The 18,689-nt window shown below is 35.1% G+C and overlaps 1 protein-coding gene across 15 annotated transcripts in view; it reads right to left on the bottom strand.

The window, feature by feature from the left end:
• Nucleotides 1–18,689, bottom strand: part of LOC117233396 (potassium channel subfamily T member 2) — a 193,801-nt gene that overhangs the window by 36,778 nt on the left and 138,334 nt on the right. For all 15 annotated transcript variants that reach the window (XM_033493665.1, XM_033493661.1, XM_033493662.1 and 12 more), the window contains 3 exons: nucleotides 6,990–7,069; nucleotides 4,448–4,547; nucleotides 3,148–3,346 (listed from right to left, as the gene is read on the bottom strand). In XM_033493665.1, the coding sequence (XP_033349556.1) occupies nucleotides 3,148–3,346; nucleotides 4,448–4,547; nucleotides 6,990–7,069 (379 nt within the window). The remainder of the gene's footprint in view (nucleotides 1–3,147; nucleotides 3,347–4,447; nucleotides 4,548–6,989; nucleotides 7,070–18,689) is intronic.

Raw genomic sequence — 18,689 nt, 5'->3', positions numbered from 1 at the left:
CATACAGCTAATATTCTTTGTATATAATTTATATCTCTCTATACTTTAGACACTTACTGTATGTGCTCTTGTCTATATTATCCATCTTTTTGAACAAATAGGCATCGCTATAAATAAGATTGCATTTCTCAAGCAATTTCGCGAAAAATATTCTGGAAGAAACGAGAATTCCCCTCCTTCGTTAGGAAAGAAAGAATTAATTTTGTAAATGTATCGTGACAGTAATAAAGTAGATCATAACGAAACGAGTTTTCTGCCTTTAATCGTACAGGAAGTACATTAAACTGACACTAATTGCGTGACACATTATATATATTTCTTATTTCTTCGAGTCCTAAAGCAAACCTTCAAACTTTTGAACCTAATTTAAACCTAACCCAAATCTTACTAGCCTTAGCTTGCCTAACTCTAAATATTTTTTTACAACTGCCTATGTATTAAACAATGTCCTTTTGGAAAATAAATATCTTATATAACTTATAAATAGTGTTATACCATAAATTTGAAAGGCAAAGTATGTTATATTTCATGTATGTCTAATTCAAATCACATCGGACCGCGAAAAATCCACGAAACGGTCGGCATGGAATAAAAATATTCGATTTCTTAAACATCTCTTTCCGACAAAAGCGCTCGCAGCCAGAAATGAAATTGGAATTTAGGTATAACTACTCAAGTCGAACTTTCATGCGTTCGTAAGTCTTCTACAGATTTCCCGGCTTACTTTTGAAGCGAAATAAGGAAAAACTTTTGAATAGAAGCCGACGTGTTTTGTGACTACCGTCAAGTCGAGCCGAAGTTTGCAAAATTTTGTACTGCACCAGTAAAATTGCATTGGTTTTATATTTCTCGAGGATCGTGCCTAAACTTTCAGTGTGCAAGATGTTTATAACTCGATCGAGTTTGACAGGGCTAGAAACCAGAACAATCGTTTTCACACTAATATTTATCCATTTATAATATGATAGCTCGTCATCGATTTGTCGAGTTGAGAAATAATCAGGACGAAATTGCAGAACGACGAGAAAGCTGAGCGAGAAGCAGGGAGGCGTTAAAAATTTCGTGCTAGTTGCAATAGAAAAACTCGAATACATAAAAGAACAAAAATCACATGAATTTTTTATTACAAATATATTTATCACGAGTATAATCTAAATAACATGTACAGTCAGTCAAAAAAATCTGTGTGTATTCATTGAATTGTATGTATCCGATTCATCGACAGAAACGGAGAATCAATTTTTTACACTAAAAAAATTACACCAGAAATCATGATAATTTCATCAAATTATTTGGCTAAATTAAATCTGTCTTGTACTTGAAATTAAATCTGACGTATCTTGTTTCTAATATGTGTTATTTCTTTTTATTTATTTTTTTTTAAACATGAGTCTCCATCCAATTAACGTAAAATTTGATACTAAAAATATTGTCAGAACTGTCTTCGCTATGATACTTCAAATCCAACAGATGTATGTAGACACCGTAAACTTTTGTGACCGACTATACATACATACACATAGGTATACAATAAATCGCAATAACCATTATAGCAAAGTTGAAATTTTAAAAGCGAAACACATAGTCAGTGAGGAAGTGATCCTTACGGGTGGAAAGAAAATTTCGTTGCCTGAACGGAATGTTCTCGAGAGCAACGAAAAGGAGACGCAAGAGGACTTCAGACGGCTCAATTGAATTTTTCTTATTACGCGTAAAATAAAAGCGAGCTTCTTAGGAATGTTCCGTCAGAATACGTATAAAGAATCAAATATTTCGCGCTTGCCGCAAAATCTCTCCTTTCTAGGAAGCGTTTTTAGTCACCGAACAAAGAGAGAGCTCTTTGTGAATTTTCCTGGCTCGCTGCAGTAAAAAAAAAAAAAAAAATTATAATCCGTAGCAAAGTAGGAAAAAGCTACCCTCTATGAAGCCAGTAAATTGGTTGGAAAAGCTTCTAGCTAGTCAGCCAACTGGCATCTCTAACTTTCTGACTTTCGGTTACATACACCGCGCTATTCAATGCCAGTCAACGCGAACCTTCGACTTCCGTTTTATTTAGTCTAATTCGTTCAGCCAACAGCGGAACGGTTGGCGATTAGACGAGCGTACACCGACTACCATGCATAAGCAGACAATGAAAAGAGAGAAACACATAGAGAGAAAAACGACCAAGAGAGATATACGAAAGCCAGACGTGTAAAATAACTCGCTGCTTTATTATCGCACAGAAAAAGTCGGAAGGAAAATGAAATTCATCGACGGATGTCCTGCAGACAAACGTAATTCTGCAGATGGCATCTGGTCAATTAGGTTTTAAATGGTACTTTGTCGAATGAAATCTGTTAATGTATTTATTCGAGCTTCTTCTGTGAAAATTTGTTATTAGAGTTTAATATATGAAAAATTGTGCTAAGTGTTTGGTCATGTTAATGTAGGTACCATGTTTTGAAATATTTGCAATTCGATTTAAAAGTCTACTTTCATATTACATATATTTTAGGTAAGGTAATAATTGTTCTTGCCAATTCTTAGAAAGATATAGTATCAGGATTATTTGATGAAAATAAGTGATTCCATTTAAAGTATGAGAGATACTGTAATTTTTATCGGTAATTTTCTAATCTGAGTATCCAACTATATTTCAAATATATTTAGTAAAAAACACACAAACGTCGAAGATGGTCCTACTGAAATCGAGGCTCATTAATATAACGTACAATTAATTTGATGTACTTTAAATATTTGTATCATCTCTGTGAAATAAATACTTGTACTAAATATTTTGCAATTTCTATATAGAGTTTTAGATTTGTTTCAATTTGTTTATCAATATAATCACGACAGTCGGGTGTCTTTACAGTACTAATAACATTTTTTAATCTTCTGTATAACACATGATATATTCATAAGGGATGTCCACGAATGTTCTAATACTTTTGTGAGCCACTGTATGTTACATTAGCTATTTTCTTTAAAATATCGAATGACGTTAAAATAAAGTACTAAAATAAGAAAGGTACTATCTAATTTAAAATTCGTACGTCTCTGTGCGACAATGGAGAAACGAGATATTTCAGACGAGCGGCCGCATGTCCCATAATCGAGTATTATGCGTGAAATCAAATTTCCCGGGAATGAAAGGATGCGTACCTTGTAACCCAGATAGGCGAGCAGCAATGCTTCCGTAAGTGATACTATTGCCAGGATCACCTGGACGACCCACAATTCCAATGGCCTTCTCACCCATAAAATCGCGTCCCAGTTGATGGTCGGGTGCTCTTGAAATTCCTCCTCGGTAAGATTCTGGGATGCGAGGAACTCGGTTTTGTTGCCGGGCGTGCAACCGTAACTGAAAGAAAAAAGAAGGGAATTTGCCTTTTTTCCGGGTTTTAAAAGCACTACTGATGAAGAGAAACTCGGGCACAAAGCAAATTTTTTAAAAGCGTACGCGCTATAATTTCACGGAAATTTTCGAAAGTAGGTAGTCGACTATGACGACAGGGCAACTACTTAATTCACTCTGCAATGGTATCTGACTAATTGTACCATGGAGTTTGAGAATTTGAAGATTAAATGCGACGAAATAATCCGATTATATATCGAATAGATTAAAAAATAGAGGCAATGTTATAACAATGTTAAAAATCTTTTATTTGTTGTAAAGAGAGAACTAAAGAAACAAAGATCACGAAAGAAGTTAGGAATGCAACGTTGGAAGGAAGAGTGGAGAGATATTGTACGCCGAAGGACGTACGATAAGTAATTTCGGTAACACGACAGATAGAAGATAACGTGGAAGTAAATTGAAGATCCATAAGAAGGTAAGAGGGCTAAAAATACTTAAACAATATCGCGAATGTCAGATACTTGTAGTAGCAAAATGGTATATCAACCCGCGAAGTCTAATCTCGCTTTCATTTTCGGCTATGATAGCTCGTTCTCCGAAATATCATAATTTCGAATCGCGACTCGAAATGGTTTCCTTCGTCTTCGAGCAGAAATTCTTTCTCATTGTTGCATTGCAGTGAAACATTACCAAGTTAAAACAAAATGAGATAATAGAGAAACTCTTTTCTTTGTTTGTGGTACTGTAGAATTATTTTGATTAAAATATTTTTTACTTGATTGTAGATATATTTGGTAGGAATTTTTTTTCAAGAAAAAGAAAAGAATGTACAATTTTGATATCTTTGCAAGAGATAATTAAGATAGAATTAAAATTGATTATATTAAAAATATAGAATTCGTCGTATAAAAGTAATTAATTTCTTCAACAAGCAAAAGGATAATTGTCTTAAGAAAAACTGTAGCATAAACTTGAAACGAGAAATCGACATATACTTATAACGATCTTTTTTATATTGTTCCAATTTTAAGAAAGTTTTTAACCATTGAAAATGCCTGACAGACATTAACACAGAGTTAATTAAAATAACAACATCGAGCTCACCATGCTGCGTAAGTTGGATCGTTGTCGGTGATCACTCTGAATATGTATAAGAAGCATGTTAGTAGCTTGAAGAACAAGTTAGCCAATCGTATCCTCAAACCTGAAACACGAATAATCATTATTAATTGTAAATAAATACAACTGGAAGTAATAATAAAGTGCGATTTGACTTTATAAAAAGTCCCATTTAATATCTTTCTTCTGTAAAATTGTTCTAATTCCATAGTGGTGAAACATTTATTTTAACTTTTAAACGTGCAATTTAGTCGAATCCTTTTATCACGACACGTCAACACGCGATAGGGTAAAGGTACGAGAAAATCGGTAGAATGAATTTGTCACGGATAAAGAATGCCCAGGTGGAAAGGTATCGATATTCACGATCTACAAAGAACAGTTTTTAATCGTCCCCTCGTAGCGTTGTGGAACATGGCAGGGCATCGATCTTTCGTTAGGCATACGGATAGATGCAAACAATCGATACCAAGAGAGATCGAGCAACGATATCGGTGCGACATCCGCTATCTGCTAGTGCCAGCAGCTTCAAAAGATTATGTCTCGCTGCCAGACATCTACATGGTTGTCGGTGTCACGATGGCATGCCATTCCCGAAATTACGTTTCTGGCATGCAACGAGCAACATGTCTCCAAAAAGAATTTCCAGCACCCTGAACTCTTTCACGATCAAAAGCTTGCCGATCTTTTCGAGCGCGTTGATGCAGACAGAATGACCTTTTGCCATCATTCGTCGAGTGTTTATTTTGTCGCAGACATAATATAATGTATAGTGAGTCATAGAATTATTTGCACAGGCGAAAGTTCAACAAGAATTTAGGAATAATAAAATAAAAAACTTTTCGATCATTTTTATTTAGAAATATAAGATAAGATTCTGTGATAATAAAATCGTAAAAGATATTAAAAAAAAGTTTCAATTTGCATGTACGAAGGAACACATCACAGTTATAACGTAAAAAGAATGCTTGTTTTACTGGGGGAAAGACGTATTACATTTCATATCATTTGTTAGATTCTCAATTGTACAAATAATCTTGCAACACACTGCAGATCTGACGTCTTATGAGAATTCGTATCACACGAACTGAAATATTACCATTGAAGAAAAAGGATTAAAGATTTTGTTTTATTTCTTACAATTAGCTTAATCATTGTAGTTAGATCCACGAAAAAAGATATGTCATGTGATGTAGTTCGTTATTAATGGTTGCTTGCAGACAGGGAATTAATCACCCAGTAATGAAAATTTGTGTTTTTATGCTTTCTGTTACATCTTAATAACGTTAATGGCATGGTAATTTCAAGGAAGTAATCGTATAAGCGGAATTGTCGAAGGAGAAAGAATGTCTACTTGATTACGTATTTGAAGTTAAGTAAATAGTAAACAGTAGTAGTAGTATGTAACAGTTTAAATCTAATACACTAACAAATTGCTTGACGTTGATATTGTTATTAATGAAGATATTTTCATAAACCAATTTGATGTTCACGGAGAACGAGTTAAAAAGAGTAGGCTCAAAATATGGTATCTTGAACCAATATGTGAATGGATTATATATATGTATTATCTTTTCTCTGAGAACTGGGAACAAACAAATCAAATATTCATACCTGCTCCGGAAAATTTTTTGAGATTTATCACGTTGAAATTCAATAAAATTATACTTCTATTCAAATTTTCGAAATTTCGATGTCTAAAAAGAAAATTTTTGTTAATTGACACGTAACAATTGTAATAATTAATTTGATCACATTCTGCCCAATGAATGAAGAGACTAGCATATTTCTATTAATGAAATATTCCACAAAAATATTTCATACTACGAGCAATGGAAGAAAAGACAAGCTAAAGCTAAACTATTTTTAGACTATTCTGATAAAAGCACGTTCGCGATCGATCAGTTTTAGATGCTCCGCATTGTGTTACAAGTAAAGTGAAAAACGTAACACGATTTACGAGATGACATTGGCGCAATAGGTATATTCGTATGTACCGCTATAACATGAAACTCTGGCGTTAGACCGAAAGGTCTATTTAAAACTGCGACAATGAACTCTGCCTGCGAATGACGGTATAAGCTATTACATGGCATTTCATACGAAACGTATCAATGCATCTGAATAGAGGACACAAATTTACAAATAGGCTAAATCAATATAAAATATATTTCATCTATTTCATCCAATGGTCTATTTATGCGTTTAACTATTTTGATTTCTATTTGTGCAATTGCATGAAAATATCGGTGAGGTGTTTGATAAATTTTTCAATTCAAATGTTTTAATCCTTTACATTTTGAGGATTCTTTATCATTCTTTTCCGATTCTTTTACAGCCGATTAATGATACTACTATCTTTTTGCGATTAAACTTTTTGGAATCAAACTTTACGTTTCGAAAAGAACAAGGTTAGAAATATTTCTGAAATATCTACGAATTTATAATTTATTCATATACGTAGTTTAAAGGATCAATTTATCGGTCATTGACTTCAATATATAAAAACTATACTCGGTATACTTACTCGAACGTTGATTTTTGATGAAGTACAGCTGAAGTCGTTCCTTGAACGTGTTTTCGTTCACGTAATATTCAACACGAACTCTGTAAAGAAGAAGAAATTAAAATTACCACTTGATGTTTCATAGGTTAAGTAATTCTAATTATTGAAAACAAATCCAGTATTATGTACGGTATCGAGATTAACAAATTTTCAATTTTATCCGTTTGATGTCACAAGTTCGCAATTGTTAATGCCATTTTTATTTAATATCATCTTCTCACATCTCAAAACTTGATATCTTAACGCCTTAAAGGCAGGACAATAATGAATCTCTTGATCTAGGTCAATCTATAACAAAGAGGTTATCGAATAGTATTTTTTCGTAAGTAAAAAAGTATTAGCTGTACCAAATTATAGCAAGATGCCTTCGACTCCTAATATCCTCATAAATCGTATAACGCTAAACAATTCCTCTGGGAGTGGTAAACTTTTCCAATCCAACTTATTCAGCTAATCACGAGTCGAAATATCGTTGAATGCAGCGTGGAACAATCGCAGTTCGGTGGATTTCTATGAAACGCATTCGCGTCGAAAGTTCTCACGAGGCAGCGTGCTGCTTGTTCTCATTATTAAGCAACAGCACTCCTATTATCGTTTGTTAAATCAAAATCAGTCTACCAGACAAATGGTTCGCATTACTATTGCAACAGCGACCGTCTAATAGCCTAATCATTTCCACCGAGAGACGTAACTCCGATTGGTAGTTATTTTTCAGTCAGTTGAACGATGCGCCGCGATTTTACAACGTCGCGTGTCATCACTGGATCAACATCGACGACAACGACCATTCGCACGAAACAGGCTCTTGAATCGATCGTCGATCAAGGGATGTTCACGCGGAAACCTTTGTGCCTTGGAGAGTCATGCTGCAAGAGCGTGGTTGTACTTTCGAGTGTAATCAAGCGAACGATGGCGTGAAAAGAATTCCATGTTATACTCGGGGCAGGGTTACGGCTTTTTGCCGCCTTTCGAGAGCTCTTCATTTGAAAAAAAAACAGGAAGTTTAGGTTTTCAGGAAGTTTAATACTCTGAGAGTCTTTTGCAACGTTTGTTTGCCTGAGGTGAATATGCGATTATTGTAATTATCGTTGGAATATGTTTTGTGATATCTCCAGTTTAGATATTCTTCTCATTTCAGTTGTGTTATTTGAATTATTAATTTTTAACGAGATTATGGTTTCTTAGAGATTATCTTATGGATCTCTTAGAGATAAACGCCACGAAGAAAACGTCGTAATTTCAGAAAACGAAATTGTGGTGCGTGTAACAGGGACAATGAATAGATATAACATATACCACGTTATAGACGTTAATAACATGGTAAAGGAATATATAGTATAACAATCACCAATGCCCATAATGTATTTAAGCTCTTAATGGAAACATTTTTGAGATTTTTACTAGATTAGAGTTAAATTCCTTTGTCTTAAGTAATTTTGGAGTAACGCGCGTGATAATGAATAATTTGTAACAATGTGTAATGAAAAAACAAAATATGACGTGATATGGATAAAATTATAATTTTATGTAATCATAATATTTAATTACCATTGTAACAACAGCTGTGTGTATGTCTATGTAATTTAAATACACATTTGTTTCATCTAATAAGTATCATAAGTCTATCATAAATTTATACATTTTTACATCTTTAAATTTTTCATAAATCCATAAACATCAATAGTGTACAACAAATGTAGGAATCGTAATTATTTTGCAATCGAAATCCCAACGCTGATTGATTTGACAGAACAATTTTCGCCATATAGCTTAAGCTGTATTGGTTATCGTATGTTTCACTCGCTTACAAACCTATAACTGACATTTTGGAGGGTCTCGGAGGAGGTTTCATTTCCTTGAAAGCGTCCTCGAGGATTTGTCAACTAGCACGACGTTGTCGAGGACATATTTATTATAGCACCGTTGAAGCTTCGCGAAATTAAAACTCTCGATGATATCAATTTTCATATCAATTACAATTTTTCGTATCATACACTTTTTAATATCTCATATATTCAATTATTTAAAATACAAAAGTATCGTGAAAGTTGACCATCCAGATGGAACTATCTCCTACACCAGATTCAGCTTTGATATATGCTTCAGTCGATTCAATTTCGTTCAATCTCGAAGCGATCCACAGATTTCAGCTATACGCACGGTGTCAAAATTTGAATAATTCATTAGACACCTACGTCAAAATAGCTTCACTCTCGGCCAAACTCATCATTTACAGCATTATGCAAATTGTACCAGTTACAGGTTTAATCTCGTACATTCAGCACTTCATTTCGATGCATTTAAACATCTACCTTGTCAACTTTTGTATTCTCGATATTTCGCTTATTTCAATGTCAGAATCTTTCTACTTTTTTTTTTAATCGTTTTACGAGACCATCAGAAAGATAGGCGAACTCATCGACTCCACCTTCTATAAATTTTTCAGCTTCATTAGCCGAGTAGGTGATTAGTGTCTAACTTCTAGAAATAAACAACTCAGTTACTTCCATTTCATAAGTTTATTCGTTGCAGGCGATATAAATCGCAAGCTTTCAAGTAAGTTTTAAGAAATATTTGTAACTAACATTTTTCTGCTTTTCAATTTATGGAGTTAATCAATATCGCTACTGAACCCATATATTACGAGCGATAGCGATACGGGCATACTTCGTGTTTCGTTCTAACTTTAACAGGATACTTGGTCCCACTTATGGTAAGATGATTAGGTATTAACAGCAATGAAACGTTTTTTTAAAAGTATTGTAACTTTGAACGTATAAGAACGAATTTATTGATCAAATTGCACCAGGGATCTTCTGCACGATCGAATTAATTTACAAACTCTTTATTTAAGAAATTTACAAACTTATAAGCAGCACAAATATCGCTAACTTATCGTGCTAGTGCTATAATCTATATATAATTTAACTTGAAAAAACTGCTTACGTTAGTCTGATTCTCACGTGCAAAATTACAGCAAAAGTTCCTGACAAGATCTATTGGTTGAGGTATGGGTGTGACTAACCATGTGAAATATGCCAGAGAAAACGTGTGTGAGCACGCGCGAAATCGGAAACGGAAAGCTCGCGCGCCGTTGCACGCTTTCGTTCGTGAACGTTCACTACCTTTGTGCCGAAACTTTCAGTTAGATTGCACCGCGTGATGCATCGGGCATCGGATATCCTCAGGCGAACGAATCCGGATTAGTCAGTCACGAGTGATATCATAGCGAATTGAAGGCGGCTTAAAGGCGCGTACTCAAAACACCGTTCGCAAGATGTTCGCAAACTTTTTATGACGATTTTGCGATGTTTTTTCAAACTCTGCTTATATTAAATTCACGAGAAGTATATTTTATTATATGTCAGCGACGACCTATTTTTAAATACTATCGAGCTCAGTTAGTTTGGTGTTATTTAGTTTTGGAATAGTTTGACAGGTAATTATTAGACTGCGCAAAGCAAAAGAGAGTTATGGACGCTTAAACGATTTGCCTATACACAATATTTCCTACCATTGTATCAAAAGTTCTAACACATATTCTGCATTGTGTAAAAGTCCACTTATTAAATTTTCGTTTTTACGAATGAATATGATATTATTTCGAATCTGTTACACTAGCTCGATTCGTGTTTAATTCAAGAATTATTAGTAATTTGCTCGAAAATATCGATTAATATATTATTTCTATTAGCTTTTGGTCGTAAAAATTTCGGTTTCAAAAATGTATATTTCGTGAACACATTCGCGAATAGTAGATATGGAAGAAGATGACAAACAGATAAACTATTCGTGAATATCAATGACTGTGCGTTATAATTTCTTCGTAGCTATAGTGATCAATTTTATCGTTTATTTTTTTAGCCATCCATATACATTTTCTATCGTGCCGTTCGCTTGATTTATCGGTCGGGCAACGACAACTTTTTTTCTTGTTGTTCGCGGGACGGATAAGGAGCTTGACAGAACGATGAAGATAACGTTTGGACGGTGATGGCGTGAAAGTGCGAATAAATCGTTCGTTAGGTATATCGGCTATTTCTTTGTTTTTTGCTTGAATGTGAATAACGAGGATGGTGGCTTGATAAATTTTTGATGGCGATCGATGCCGAGAGGGCTGACCGTTTACGTGGAAGTATATGAGTTATTTGTTTTTGAGGCGAAGGTTTGACTTTATATTATAATGCTTTCGTTTAAAGTGGATATTAACAGATATTTTGCTGGCCATACCACTGTTCGTATGAACGTCCTGTTCATACTCGAAATGGGAAAATAATTTGTAGAGATTTATCGTTTCCTGTACTGTTCAGGACAAAAGTTTTCTTACATATCTGTTATACATTTTTCAATTAAAATATTATTATAGGCATAATATTATATTATTGACTAGACACGTATCAAAATATGTTTAGGACACGGTTAAAATCATCGTACAACGTTGTCAAAGCTTAAAATTGATAAAGTGCTTAAGTAGCTCAAATATTATTACTACAATATTATTACAAACAGATAATTAAACGTATCATTGTAACCAGTACGAAAAGAGTTCTTAAATAACATACAATCAGAAACGAAGGTACTGTGCTAATACTTTTGTCTTCACTGTGTCGATATACATACATATATATGTGTGTATTTTATTCAAATAGATGATGTAAAAATAACAGCGAAAACAGCGATTAAAGCTGTGTCATATTTCTTTCTAAATGCTCTATCCACCTCATAAATTATTTAGTTAGTTAACTCCTAAATAGCGAGAATCTGAAATTAAATGCGTGCATACCTTGGTCCGTCTCACTTTTTAATGATGGGAGAACCAACCACTTTGAATAGGTAAATCGTAAACTAATCATCCAAATGCAGCATTCCAGTAGCTCAAAGTCCATTTGTCGATATTTAATTAAAATGTGGTTAGAGAATTTAGAGCGTTGACATTTCCAGTATAATTGGAGTCGCCGAATTGATTCGCAACCAATAGGACTAATCTGCATGCGCGAGTGATTTCTAAAATTCCGATGCAATCGTCAACGAATCAGTCCCTTTGATCTTAAGCTGAAATATTCAGACTTGCGAACCTCATTTCTCGACCTTTTAGTTCGCAGACGTTTACATTCACTTTTTATTTCGCATTTCCAGTTATGTATCGTCCTTGACAATGTTATCCAATGGCGAAAATTGATCAATTAGAATTTATTAAAAAAGTTATATTATCTCCTATTGGTTTTACTTTTAATGAATTAAGATAATAATATTGCATTTTTGAAAGAATTGCCTTAAAAAAAAGATACATATTTTTAATTTAAAATGAGATACTGTACAAGGTGTCTTCCTTAAAAATTGTTACTTCTAAGTGTCAAAAATATCAACGAACATTAATTTGACGAATACGTCTTCGACAAATCAAGTTTTTATATCATATGTGCAATTCATTTTCGAAAATTAGGTACGTGTTGCGATATTTTATATGCAATAACAAGCTGTGCAAATGGAACTTCAAAGAACTTTTTTTAATTCTTTATGTACGAGTATTAAGAAATAAAACTTATACAGTTTCTAAAATGTAGCAGGAGAAATCGGATATTAGCACGTGGCACACACAGTCCTAGCAATCAAAGGAAAGGGGAAACTTCTTCGTTTTAACGAAATTAATGACTACGCTCCCGTTTCGGTCCTCGCTAAAAGGTCAATTCACAGTAACGAGTTCCAGGAACTTTTTCTTGTAATTTAATGTACTATCTATGTCTTACTGCGTTCAGTAAGATGGGGGTTTTCGTCGCAAATATTTAGCTACCTTCGAATAGATTATTAGACCTTTTAACAATCGTTCAATCCGCGTACATAAAAAATATTATTATTATATCACCACAAGTGAACATAAAGTATACAAAGTCCGAATTGAAGGTAGAAACGTAGGTTTCTTTTTTAGACACTTTTACTGCTTACTACTAGTAAGTTTATTGTTATGCAACAAAACTAGAAAAGTATGTACCTACGTCTATAACACAAAGTTGCAAAACAGAATAACGAGTTTTTAACCTTCACTTCGGGCTTTATATATTTTATGTTCACCTGTGATGATGTCATATTATGTCATACGTTTAAAACGTCAATAATTTTTACTTTTTATCAGACAAAAATCTTCCTAAACAAAAGATATATCGTTGGAAGGAGGCGATAATCATTTCTACCCATCAGCATCAACACCGAAACATTGTCTAATGAGATAACGTTTATAGATGTCTACGTATCGTCTACTTTCCCTTCGGTCAGCTCGACGGCTGACCACGTAATGGATTTTCCACTTCAGGAAGGAAATACTCGTCCAGCTACGGAATTGTACCTCGTTACTTGAACCCGAAACGCCACTCGGAGCAATTTATATAAATTGAGGGGAACATTCTCGTCCCCGGTCCATTCTCTTCGTCTTCCTGCTTCCGATCTCCTGTTTGTCGCAGCTTGTTTGTCTCTATTCCCTTCAACCAACGCTATACTCGATCCGATCGTCGCGTCGAAAAATTTCGAGACGAGAAGCACGTCTTCTTCGAAATCCAGAAAGAAAGTTCGAGTATTGGCTGGGAGAATGAATTTCTTAAAGTATATTGATGAAATTAACGATGAAATTAACGATGAAATTAACTCTTAAAGTAAATAACCAAATAAATCATGTTTGCGCGTTCATTTCTTTAATATTTTGAGGATCAACGAATCAATAAAGAAAAGTAAAAAAATATATTGCTTTCGATGGTTACAAATAACGTGATAATAGAGTTAACATGAAAAGAAAACTCAACAAACAAACAAGGGGTGAAAAATCCCCTGCAGAAATTCAAACACGTTCGAAAGACTAAAATTACTCCTCGATATTCAGAATTAAATTGCTCTAACGACCGTGTTCATTCCCTAAACTGAATTAGAATCAGCTCAAGTTGTTGACTTTAGAGTTCACGTTTGTTTACTGTTTGTTTGCTGTTTTCGTGGCTAGCTCAGTTACATTGTGCTATGAGGCCTTTTTGATCAGGCAAATTCCGTAAGTCTTCCTTATTTTCAAATACTGCGAAATTCATTCGAAATATAACCAAACCGAAGTAAAATTGTATACGACAGCTACAATAAGAAAGAATTGTTGAAATATTTCATGAAAGATAAAAGTTAATCTGCAAACAAGATTATTCGAACTAATTCGAAGAGATTACAAGAAACTTTATTTCTCCTGCAGATCTTCGTTGCGCCCTTAATTCTTCATTTAACTTCACCAATTAATAAACGAAACCGTTTAAGACTTCCAACTCTGCTAATGAAATTACCACGCGATGTTCGAAACACAATGACGATCCCACTGTTCGCCTGTTCAACACTATTCACATTTATTCGACCACAGAAATTTCTAGAAACTCATTTTCATTAGTCTTTGAATTCTCTGCTGACAGTAATTTCACGGTTTATATGACGTTTATTGCTCATTACCAGGCACGAGGATACTTAGTCTGACTCCACTTTCAAAAAGACACAACAATGAGCTTTTCGTATTACTATGTAACGTAGTATTACGTAGCGGAATTTATCAGCGATATATTACGTTTTGCGGGTTTATAAGTACCATACGATTCAGTTTCTATTAGAACATTAAAATAGATTTTATTACATATAATCGAACTTGACATTCGCTGATTTACTTGGATTCCTTTTTTTTCAAATAAAATGCTTCTTACAGTATCTTTAATGGTTAAATAATATTTGGAAGGAACGGAATATTTCATTGAAATATAAGGATTAAATATAGAGAATGAATAAGATATTCAGCGCATTGAAAACCAGCTATCGTTTTTGGCTGCGAACTTGAATTTCCGCGTATTTATTCAAAATCAAAACCTGTCACTAACAAACGCGTCGTCGAATCATAAACTTTGATGTTAAAGCAAATAAATTTCTGCGTTTCGACAGGTGAATTCGACAAAACAATTAACCGTTTAGTTGGTTTGACTATTGTCACTATAGCAACGCAAACGTATCACTTTGAAAGCTTCAATTAAAAATGTTTTTACTTTAAAAATAAATAAAATACCATACGGTAAAATTCTATAAGACAAAAACATTTTCTATTCTTAGAACTAATTTAATACGTTAACGAAACTCCGGATTATTACGAATGTAATTAACGAAACAGAAGTTTTCCATTTGCGTGGGGGAAATTTTCATAGACAAACAAAGAACGCAAATTTTCAAAAAATATACGCTTCAAATTTCAAAAGTATTTTTACCTAGAAAGTTATTTTTAGATCTTCATTTTCTCGTTGAACATTTATTTCCGGTGACTATAAGTACAGGCAGAAGCGTAAAACTACCGGTCTTTTGACAATTTCCTGAACTTGCATGCAGCCCGTTTATTCCCGCCCTCGACAATCGCTCAACTCCTCTCCTAAACTCTCCTTTTGCCCAAGTCTAGAATCTTTCGATCAAACGTTATTTCATTCTATCAGCTCTTACAGCCAAACCAAGGAATCACGTAGATTCTCAATCACAAAGTTAACTTACGAGTTACCTTAACCTTTAACCGTTACTCTGAGGCTCTAAAATATCACGAAGATTATAAACATTGTTACAATTTTATTCTAAAGAACGCATATCGCGAAGTCCCGTTAATCTTTGATTAAGTTAAATCTTATAATTAGACGATGGAGGAGGATGCCAGTCAGGCGGCCTAGAGCCGCTTCATCGTCGTCCCAACGGACCACGACTAGAAGGGGCGATAGCGCTAGGGGCAATGGCCCCCCTAATGCCTTAACAGACGGAGAATTTTAGAGAAAGAGGTGCAACAGGAGATAATTCATAAGAGGTTCCTGGAGCACTCCTGTCATACGCGTAGAATGGCCATTGTGGAGTTTTAGTCGGTAGGAGTCCGACACCACTCTGCTGTTACCCGATTATTAGCAACAGCGGAGTGTCCATGAGGACTTCTCCGCGTACAAAAAAAAGAAGTTAAATCTTATAATTATAAGTTGATATTAAAATTTGATTTCACCGTATCAGTTAAGAGTTAACAATGTAATTCTCATAGGCGTCTACAGGTGCTAGGTTTCATGTACTCTGTAACATAATTAAACCTATAATTCATAGATCTCACTGCGTTTCATTTTCATTCATTTTAATACATTAATTCGTAATACGAATAAAAAAGAAACCTTTTATTTTACCAGAATTTTAAATTCTGTTGTTTTGTACCAATATGGATAAAAATTAATAAAACGTTCCAACTCATTTTACTCGCAAAACTCAATCACATGTTCCCCTTGTCTTGCTTTACCTGCACCAAGAGGAGTAGCTTTTAACCTAAATTTGTTATTCTAAACGACACGTTGCATAATAATCTCCGACCGAAAAGACGTTGCTCCCGTAACGGACGGATTCTCGATAAACTCAAAAGCGCGGCTCGCTGTTCCGCAGTGCTTTTACGTAGCCTGTAACAGTGGGGGCGAAGAACGGTCTAAGAGAAAGAGAGAGATAGAAAGGTTTCGTGCAACATCGTGGTAATAACCCGGCTTTCCCTGGTTGCACGTAAGATTCGCCAGGTATTAACGGCCCGTAAAGTCGTCGCGCTAACGGTTGCTAATACCCCCGAGGTAAAGGAACGCTGTACATCGGGGCACGTCACGCAAACTACCGCATAAGCCGTGCTACCGTCGCGTCGGATAGATGGGACGTCACGACTCGTAAGCTGCTGCTCGATGTTCCGTCTTTCCTCGAAAGCATCGCTTGCGATCCTTATGTACAAGTATCCGATCCCATCGTCCATAAGTATTTGGACGTTCTCAAATTATCGTCAATGTACAGGGTGTTCGGTAACTGGTGGCATAATAATTTGTCATAAAAAAGAATAAATGGAAAATGTAGAATAAAGTTTCTGTATTTGTGGCTTTGTTTTGAAGAAAAAAATATCTTGAAAATTTACTCGATACACGCGTATTAACGCTGAATTTGGACATATCGAAATTCTGATACTCCCACATGAAAAATAAAATACGTCTCATGTGATTTCAGATGAAATTCTTTGATCTAATTCTGGTCTCTGATCCGATCTCTGGCAATCGATCATTGGATATCGTATAAGTACAATGATTAATATTAATTAACGTATATAAGAGAGAAATAATTGAAGGTGGATGCAAATTTCACCTGCGAAGGTGCCTTAGTCACGTGACTCGAAGTGGGTCCGTTCAACGTTGAAATTTTAAAACCACAATCGCGCTTATCTGCAAATAGAAAGAGTCGCGTGATTAATAAAGTTTTCTCGATTTTCCTGAAAGCTATCAATTCCATGTTCTTCCGTGCTATCGGTGAGTAGGCCATGCTCTCTCCACCCTGGCTGATCACGAAATCGACGAAATCAATCGCAGGCCATCGTATTAACAAACTCCATTCAATTCCCCGGAATATCGATCGGTGTTCCATCCTACCGTTCAACGTTTCTTGCAGATATCTCGAATCGGTAGGGTGCAGTCGATGGACGATACGTCATACGCGTCCCGCGGCGATATTTACGAGCCACCTGACGATCGTAAATGCTTTTATGTATCGACAGGAAATTCGAACGAGCGTGGTTCCGCGGTACACGCCGACTGAGCATCCTATCCTGTATCGTGGCGCTGCATGAATTATGCAACCTGCGAACCGTATGCTCGTAGCTTGTTTAGCCGTCGATCGCTTCTACCTGCAGTAACATCGATCGCCTGGGAATGACCCACTATGCGACAACTTTCCGTTCACCGTGTACCGTTTCGATTGAGTAACGACGTTACCCTCGTGTACTCTGCTGACCATCGCTGCGAGCAACGCTCCAAGGATGCGAGCAACTTCGAGAAACTACATTCGAGGATCGGCCAGCAATTTTACTGCTGTTGTTCCACGTGGTTGTAGTAATTTGGGGGTTTGATTTGTGGTTTGGAATCGGTGCTGTGTTTGGATAGGGGAATTAAATTCTGCGTAAAGCTAAGAATAACGTTCGTGGACGATGGAAACGTAAAGATTGGATGACTTGTCCGTGACGAGAACAGGAAGTTTAACTCTTTGACATTCTAAGAATTTTTAGGATTTGATCAGCCAAAAACGTTAACATATTCTTAAGGAACGTCTCCTTTTGTAAAGAAAAAAGATTATAAATGTTTCCAAATTTATTTAAACAGCAACCTTTCTTTCTGTTTCACTTTTCATCGATAAAAGTGACATAAGAAACAGGTTTTACATTATTATAGTGCAATGATATCACGTATTTCCTAGAACATTGCAGTTGTGCAATTCTGTACAAAGGCTTAAACGCTTTCGATATTCACAGAACGCAATGTAATTGTTTCACGCGAAGCCTCTTCAGTTATGGCACCAATTGATGCGCCAGACCAATCATGTGTTAATATAGAATCATGAAAGAGGCAGATGACCTCGATGTGTGAGGATAGCACGTAAAATGATGTTATTTAAAGCGGACAAAAAAATTAATTCAAATTTTATATATGAGAATTTGCGACTTAAATATTTTTTATTACGTTGGTAGTAGTAAACTATTCCGGCGACCAATATGGAAAAGAAGATTATAGAAATATAGATGACAGAATAAGCGAAAAAAGGAGACTAAGTGTAAGTCATAGGTTACCATATAATCGTTTTTTATTT

This window comes from Bombus vosnesenskii, unplaced genomic scaffold (genome assembly GCF_011952255.1).
Source record: "Bombus vosnesenskii isolate JDL3184/JDL3185 unplaced genomic scaffold, Bvos_JDL3184-5_v1.1 scf7180000013295, whole genome shotgun sequence".
Lineage (NCBI taxonomy): Eukaryota > Metazoa > Arthropoda > Insecta > Hymenoptera > Apidae > Bombus > Bombus vosnesenskii.
Note: the sequence above shows the minus strand (reverse complement) of the source record. Positions and strands in the feature narration are given on the sequence as shown.